This window comes from Balaenoptera borealis (genome assembly GCF_965194805.1).
Source record: "Balaenoptera borealis genome assembly, chromosome: 16".
NCBI classification, from domain to species: Eukaryota; Metazoa; Chordata; class Mammalia; order Artiodactyla; family Balaenopteridae; genus Balaenoptera; species Balaenoptera borealis.
In genome coordinates this window covers 65,306,444-65,314,729 of record NC_138872.1, presented here as the reverse complement: position 1 = coordinate 65,314,729, position 8,286 = coordinate 65,306,444, and the positions used below count along the sequence as shown (strand labels likewise).

The 8,286-nt window shown below is 44.9% G+C and overlaps 1 protein-coding gene across 3 annotated transcripts in view; it reads right to left on the bottom strand.

Moving 5' to 3' along the window:
- Nucleotides 1-4,855: 4,855 nt before the first annotated feature.
- TMC5 (transmembrane channel like 5) overlaps nt 4,856-8,286 on the bottom strand; it is an 82,998-nt gene continuing 79,567 nt past the window's right edge. For all 3 annotated transcript variants that reach the window (XM_082362417.1, XM_082362419.1, XM_082362418.1), the window contains one exon: nt 4,856-7,864. In XM_082362417.1, the coding sequence (XP_082218543.1) occupies nt 7,818-7,864 (47 nt within the window). In that variant the 3' untranslated portion in view covers nt 4,856-7,817. The remainder of the gene's footprint in view (nt 7,865-8,286) is intronic.

Sequence of the window (8,286 nt, the reverse complement as noted above, 5' to 3'; positions counted from 1 at the left end):
TAGAGCCTGATCTCATGATAAAATTTCTTGTTTACTATTTACCAGGAACTTCAGTGGTTTAACATGCATTATTTTAATTAACCCTCACAAAAATCTTACAGAGATATTAATCTCTTTTTACGGATAAGGAAACCGAGGTACTGCAAGGTTAAAGTCACTTACCCAAGGTCTCAAATTCCTTGGTGTAACTGGTATTCAAGTCCAGGTCAGTTGGTTCAGAGAACCACTCACCTTGTCTGCCTTTATAACGTAGAGCCCTTGATTCCCAGCTCTGCTCTTTCCCATGTGAGCTTCCAGGGGTCTTATTGTGAACTTAAGTGGCATCATTTAAAATGAAGTTGAGTCTTCAAAAAATTGCAAAGCTCGCTCTCCCCTCTAGCTGCCCCACACCCCCACCATTCAGCCCTATCTGGCCTTGATCACAGGCCCACAGCTTAGTCATGACCTCCCTCCTGGATCCTCATGGGTCACCGGCCTCACAGGTGTAGCAGCTCGGCCACCAGCCCACACAGCTGGATGGTGGTGAGAAGCAGACTGATTTTTGCTATAGTTGGTGTTGGCAGGAGGACAATAAATGAGGCTTGGGATGTTTACAAATGAATTTTCTTGAATTTTAAAATTAACAGCAGAACAGAGATTCAGTGAATGGAACAGATATCTAAACTGCATGACTTCCATTTCACGTTATGACTAGAGTGACAAGAGGAAGAGAAAGGAACCAAAGAAAACATGTGTGGACTGAATTCCCCCTTTGGCTTACCTGCAGAGGCTATACAGCGAATGACAGGGAAGAAATTCTCTTGGGGGCAGCACAGAGTTCACAACATCCCTTCTGTGGTGTGAAGACCTTTTGAGAGCCAGAAGTTCTCTGTCTCTTGACCTTTGTCCCAAATCCGTATTGCACTTGACTCAGCCAGGCCCAATTAAGGATTGAGATCCTATGCTAAGGTGGTCGTGGGCCTTGAAGAATGGAGAATTCAGATGAAGAAAGAAGGTGTTAATTACTTACTTGGAAGGTATAGTAACGGGGTTAACAACAGGATATTTTTTTTTGCTGCATTGGGTCTTCTTTGCTGCGCGCGGGCTTTCTCTAGTTGCGGCGAGGTGGGGCTACTCTTTGTTGCGGTGGGCAGGCTTCTCATTGTGCTGGCTTCTCTTGTTGCGGAGCATAGGCTCTAGGTGCTCGGGTTTCAGTAGTTGCAGCCCACAGGCTCAGTAGTTGTGGCTCGCGGGCTCTAGAGTGCAGGCTCAGTAGTTGTGGCGCACGGGCTTAGTTGTTCCGTGGCATGTGGGATCTTCCCGGACCGTGGCTCGAACCCGTGTCCCCTGCATTGGCAGGAGGATTCTTAACCACTGCGCCACCAGGGAAGTCCCAACAACAGGATTTGACATCAGAAAAAGTTAAATCTGAATTCCTAATCTCTAGCTGTATGACCTTGGGCAAGTCATATAGCTAGTGTCTTGAACTCATCTCTAAAATAGGGGCAGTATTAGTACCACGGCAGGGGTAGTTGTGATTAAAGGAAAGAGTGCATGTAAAATGCTTGTTAATAACTAAGATTTATGGACTGCCTACCATGTACTGGACACTGTTTCAAATGCTTTCTGTGTGTTTACTCTGCTACAACACCATGAGGTCAAGGTACCATTATAATCCCATTTTACAGTGAAGAAAACCAAAGCCCAAGGAAGTTAAGTAACTTACCTAAAGTCACACGACAGTAATAGGATAAGGATTCAGGCCCACATTATATAGTTTCAGAGCCCGCACTCTAAACGCAGGCTTATCACCCTTTGTGGCCCTTAGCAAGGGCTCAGCCATGAGAAGCCTTCCCAGCACTCCTTACAGTGCCTGTCACAGTAGACAGTAAAAGTTGGAAGAATGAGTTGTGGGATATCCAAGGGGAAGGTTCCTTGAGGAACCTGGATATAGACCTAGAGTGAGGGAAGGATTTGGGAGTGTAATGATTCAGTAGCATCGACAAATGAGCCATCCAAAGATAGCATTCTTTCCAAGACAGTCAATAGGGATAAAAATCACATCCTCTGCTGTTCATTGGACCGCCCCTGTGTTCTCAGAGTGGTGGAGACAGATAACCTGGAAGGGCTGCCTGAAAAGGCTTGAGAAACCCACTGCTTACTCATTTTCTTATTTGGAGATGAGTGTGCAATCTTGTCTTGACAAGAATTTCACTAAGACATAAATACTCTTTATGAGACAAGAATTTCTACATGACACCATTTCCTGAAGTGGGAATAATGCGTCAACAGGACAGTCAACCACAGCTTTGAGGACAAGGCAGGGTGGAAGTTAATGAAGTGTTCCAGACATCCACTCAAACCTTAGCATGGAGTGACGGTTACTGCAGGGCAAAGTTACTTGATTTCTTTGATCAGAAGTACTGAAGATTAATGACCTGTGTGTTCTTTTATCAAACTTTAAATTATGCTCAAAATCTGACAGCAGGACACCAAGTGTTAAGAAGAGAATGGATATCAGCTGGGCAGAGGGTTCTCAAAGAATGCTGTCCTTTGAGACTGAAAGGGGTTCCTGGGCCCAATTCTAGTGTGTTCTGTGTGTGGAGGCTTCCTCACATCAACAACAAGCAATTCTCAGTCGCGGGCAGGGTCCTTCAGAATCCAGCTCAGTTCTGACACTATCTACCCAGAGATAGAATCAGATGCCATGGGTAAAGGGCTCAGTCCCAGACGACCACCCTCCAGATGCCAGCTGCGAGCACAGGTTGTTACCTGCACTTGTGACTGACTGGCTATAAATCAGATATTCTTCCCACAATCCCCTCCTCAGGTTTGATTAATTTGCTAGAACGGCTCACAGAACTCAGGAAAACCCATTTACTCACTAGATCACCGATTTATTATGGAAGGCTATTAAAGGATACAAATCCACAGCCAGATGAAGACATACGTTGGGCGAGGTCCTACGCAAAGGAGCTTCAGTCCTCCTGGAGCTTGGGGCCAGGCATGGGGGCACACAGAAGTGTTCTGTTTCCCCCACATGGAAGCTCTCCAAAAGGAAGGGCAAAAAGCTGTCCTTTTGGGTTTTTAAGATGACTTCATTACATAGTTATGTTTGACTAAATCACTGGCCAATGGCGATTGATTCAACCTCAAGCCCCTATCCCCTCCCCAGAAATCAAGGGGGTAGGAGTGAAAGTTCCAACCCTCTAATCACGTGGTTGGCTCCATTGACATCCAGGCCCCCAACCTTAGGTGCTTTCCAGAAGTCACCTCATTCTCAGAGCAAAAAGACACTTTTATCACTCAACGCTTAGGAAATTCCAAGGGTTTGGGGAGCTTTGAGCCAGGAACTGTAGACAAAGGCCAAATATATATGAGACCTATATTTCGGTCACCTGAAAGACCAAATATGTATTTCTTATAAATCACAATATCGTGAAGACAGTTATTCAACATCAGCATAAGGGGGAACTTGCTAGAAATGCAAATTTTTTTTTTAAATGGATTCTTTTTTTTTTTTTTTAATTTATTTATAGCTGTGTTGGGTCTTCGTTTCTGTGTGAGGGCTTTCTCTCGTTGCGGTGAGCGGGGGCCACTCTTCATCACGGTGCGCGGGCCTCTCACTATCGCGGACTCTCTTGTTGCGGAGCACAGGCTCCAGACGCGCAGGCTCAGCAATTGTGGCTCACGGGCCTAGTCGCTCCGCGGCATGTGGGATCTTCCCGGACCAGGGCTCGAACCCGTGTCCCCTGCATTGGCAGGCAGATTCTCAACCACTGCGCCACCAGGGAAACCCTAGAAATGCAAATTCTTAGAACCCATTCCAGAGATAATGAATCTGAAACTCTGGGTCAGGCTCAGGACCTGTGTTTTAACAAGCCCTCTAGTTGGTTCTGATCTTTGCTCAAGTCTCAATTCTGCCACTCACTAGCTATGAGACCTCAGACAAATCACTTAATCTGTGCGTGCCTAAGTTTCCATCTGTCAAATGGAGATCATAATACTTGCACCAATTGTCTTATAGCAATAATGTTATGAGATTCAAATGAGGGGAAAAAAAGTGAATGTGTTTTGAAAAATGTATTAACAGTATAATACTGTTGTTATGAAGACAAAATAAAACAAATTTTGGAGGAGCCCTAAAACCATTCTACTCAGGGTGTGGTCCTCAGACCCACAGCACTAGATAGAAATGCAGACTCTCGGACCTCATCCCTGAACTCACAAATTAGAATAGTAGAATCTGCTTTTTTTTTTTTTTTTTTTTTTGCCGCAAAGCACGGCAGGTGGGATCTCAGTTCCTGCACCAGGGATAGAACCCAGGACCCCAGCAGTGAGAGCGCTGAGTCCTAACCACTGTACTGCCAGGGAATTCCCTAGCACCTGCTTTATGACAAGATCCCCAGGTGATGGAAGTGGAGAAAGCGCTGTGCGGATCAGAACACCACGCAAGTGTAAGGCATTTACTCTTTATCAGGCAGGTGCAGTCATGAGCAAAGTAGAGGGCCCCTCTGCTCCACACCTGAGCTCCTCCCAATGGTCTGTCTCACCGTCGATCAGACACATAAATGCTATGAAAAAGTTCCCACTGTGAGAACTTAGGGAGGTACCATTAAGTGCTACCTTACTGCGCTTCCCTGGTGGCGCAGTGGGTGGGAATCTGCCTGCCAATGCAGGGGACACGGGTTCGAGCCCTGGCCCGGGAAGATTCCCCCATGCTGCGGAGCAACTAAGCCCGTGTGCCACAACTACTGAGCCTGCGCTCTAGAGCCCGTACTCTGCAACAAGAGAAGCCACGACAGTGAGAAGCCTGTGCACCACTCGCTGCAACTAGAGAAAGCCCGCGCACAGAACAAAGACCCAACACCGCCAAAAATAAAAACAAATAAATAAATTTATTTTTTTTAAAAAGTGCTACCTTACTGAGAGACAGTTCCTATTAATGAGCTTAATTCTTACCATCTGTCCCCAATTCAAAGGTTATAAAAACATGTCAGTCATATGATGTTTTTATAATCCTTTTATAATTGAACTTCACACAAAATCATCTCATTGCCCTATAAAAAATGAATTGGGCCCTTCACTGCGGCCACTTAAAGAATCAGATCCTGCAGAAATTCAAGAGAGGCTATCCTTTTTAAATACTTAAAACACCTGTCCAGCTTTCAGGTGACTCTTGGAAAGCATGTTACTTTTATCATTTTGAGCGAATTGAGACAAGCTTTGGAAGAGGAGGATGGACAATGTCCCCAGAAATTTTTGATGCAATATCCTTAGCTCACTATTTGCTTGTTCAGTAAGTGCCTCAGGTGACTTTTATGGTCAAGCAAGTTCAGAAAGCACTACTCTAGATTCTAGCTCGGTTGTTCTCAGCCCTGGCTTCCCACTGAAGCCATCTGAGAGCTTTAAGGGAAAACTATGGATGCCTGATTTAGTCTAGAGTGGGCAGGGCCTGGGTCTGGCTGTTCAAACAGCTCCCTGTGTGATCCTGGGTGCAGCGAGCAATGAGAGCCCTGCTGCCTGATGAGAGGTCCTGATGGGACTGGGGGTGACTTTCCCCTATTACGGGCTGAACTGTGTTGACCCAAAATTCATATGGTGAAGTCCTGACCTCCAGTACCTCAGAATGTAACCATATTTGGAGATAAGTTCTTTAAAGATGTGAGTTAGTTAAAATGAAGCCATTAGGTTGGGTCCTAATCCAATCTGTCTTGTGTCCCTATAAGATGAGGAAATTTGGACACAAAGGTACACCAGGATGTGCACACAGAGGAAAGACCATGTGAGGACACAGCAAGAAGGTGGCCATCTACAGGCCAAGGAGAGAGGCCTCAGAATGAAACCAAAACTCTGGACACCTTGATCTTAGACTTCCCACCTCTGGAACTGTGAAAAAATGAATTTCTGTTGTTTAAGCCTCCAGTCTGTGCTATGGATTATGGCAGCTCTAGCAAACTAATATATCCCCTATATCTCAAGACCAAGGATGTAAGGATGTTACACACATCCAAATGTGTGTGTGAGACCTACAGACTAGATCTTTCTACTGTGTTTGCTCCTCCAGGAGAAGCAGGGGCTACACTGAAGTAAAGATAAGAGGTGGAGCTTCCCTGGTGGCGCAGTGGTTGAGAATCTGCCTGCCAGTGCAGGGGACACGGCTTCAAGCCCTGGTCTGGGAAGGTCCCACATGCCACGGAGCAACTAGGCCCGTGAGCCACAATTACTGAGCCTGCGCGTCTGGAGCCTGTGCTCCTCAACAAGAGAGGCCACGATAGTGAGAGGCCCGCGCACCGCGATGAAGAGTGGCCCCCGCTTGCCGCAACTAGAGAAAGCCCTCACACAGAAACGAAGACCCAACACAGCCATAAATAAATAAATAATTCCCATTTAAAAAAAAAAAAAAAGATAAGAGGTGAATGGAGAAGCAGTCCGGATATAAGCCCTGAGCATATGGGAAGTGAGCAAAAATGATGCTTCCAGAGGGAGTTCACATTTCAGTGCAGAAGCCAAAGAAGCACAAATAGCATTAGGATAACACACAGGGGGGAAAAAATCCCTTCAAATATCAATTGCACAGACTGCCTTCACTGACCCCACAGACAAGTTAAGTCTCCCATTGTCCCTTGGGCTTCTCCTTCATGGCACCTGCTATAAGTAATTACTGTTTAATTATTAAGTTCCTGCCTAAAGTGATCTGCTAGACAGTACATGAGAGCGGAGGCTGTGTCTTGACTTGTGCACCATCTTGTTCCCCTCCACTTGGTACATATTTGTTGAACGAAGGAATGAACAAACAAGCACTTCTAGCAACCACTAGCAAAGATGGTACCAAAAGAACTTAATTCAGCTGATGAATGAATTAGTGAGCAAATAAGTCAATGAAGAAGTGAACCAATGACTGAGCACTGACTGGATCTTTGTGTTTTAAATTCATCTTAAATGTTTTCTAAATTCAGTTCCAATTAGATTTCATGACAGTGGTTACTCAAGAGGAGATTTCTCCTCCCGAGTAATTTGGTAATTGCACTTTTCTGCTGGACCCTTCCGTTTTAAGCAGAGTCAGGTGCCTTGTGAATCATTTAGGAAATCTGCAAAAAAATGCTTTATACATGTATGTGTGCATATGTACACACACACACATATACATACATATACATACACATACATATTCAATATATATATTCCACACATCACCACCGATTTCATGTTTGGTTCAATGTAAGACTCTGATGATTGTGCATAAAACCTCACAGGGGTAGTGTCCCCGTCCAATCCAAAAGACTCGTGTACTCAATGTGCAATAAAGGTCATAGACGAGCCCTCTGGTTGTTTTTCACCTTTGGGAAAAATGGGGATGTTTTTAGTTCAAAGTCATGAACAAATGCAGGTTCTACAATTCAGACGCTTCACATCCCTGATCGAGGGTCACATTTTTATTCAGGCTGGACCACTTGTCTTAGCACCCGTCTCCAAACCTTTGCCAGGTCTGGGAGTTCTGGGAGTGGAGATTTCTAAGGATCAATAATTCATACGCATATCTCTTAAACTACAACTCTTCCCAGGTTTTTGTGAACTAGTTCAAATATTACACGTCTTTACTGGAAAATCTCAAATATTTTGTCTGGAAAAATCAGCAATTCAGGTGTAAAAAAAAACAGCAGGGAATGCCCAATTTTACTTCTGTATTTACTTTGTAGTCAGTTTCCACTCCTGGCTAAAGGCTTGAATTTCCCATCTGGGAATCTCCTAAAGGCCCAGGTGTCATGGAGGAAGCTGCTCCATCTTTATCTATCTTCTTTCCTTATTTGGTTGGTGTCTGGGTACCACAATAATTATCAGGCCTTTGGATTATCTTCTTGAACTGATCGCCTAAATCGCAGGTCTGGGTTTGATACAGGAGAAGAGAAGTTAGCACAGAGGCACACTGCCCCATATCTCCAAGGGAAAGACCAAATTAGCTCTCAAGATCCCACAGCTTCTCAGGCCTTCCTTGCCTCCTCCTTTTAAGTTTCTTCAATTCTCTCCCTTGAACTCCCATCATTGGATGCTGTCAGTGAATGCTATTCCAAAAAGATGAATGGGTTTATTTGTTTCCTCCCCAACATTCATTCCCCTCCTGGCATCAGCCACAGGTTTTCTTTGGAAAGCCACCCTTCTCCACTCTCTCAGTCCCTGTGGCCTGTATGTTTGTACCACCTGTATCTAGAGGTGAGGTCTGAGACTCAGACCTGGCCAATGAAATCATCACAGTCTCTTGGCCACAGCAATTGGTTCAGATCCAATGAAACACAATGAGAATCTGGA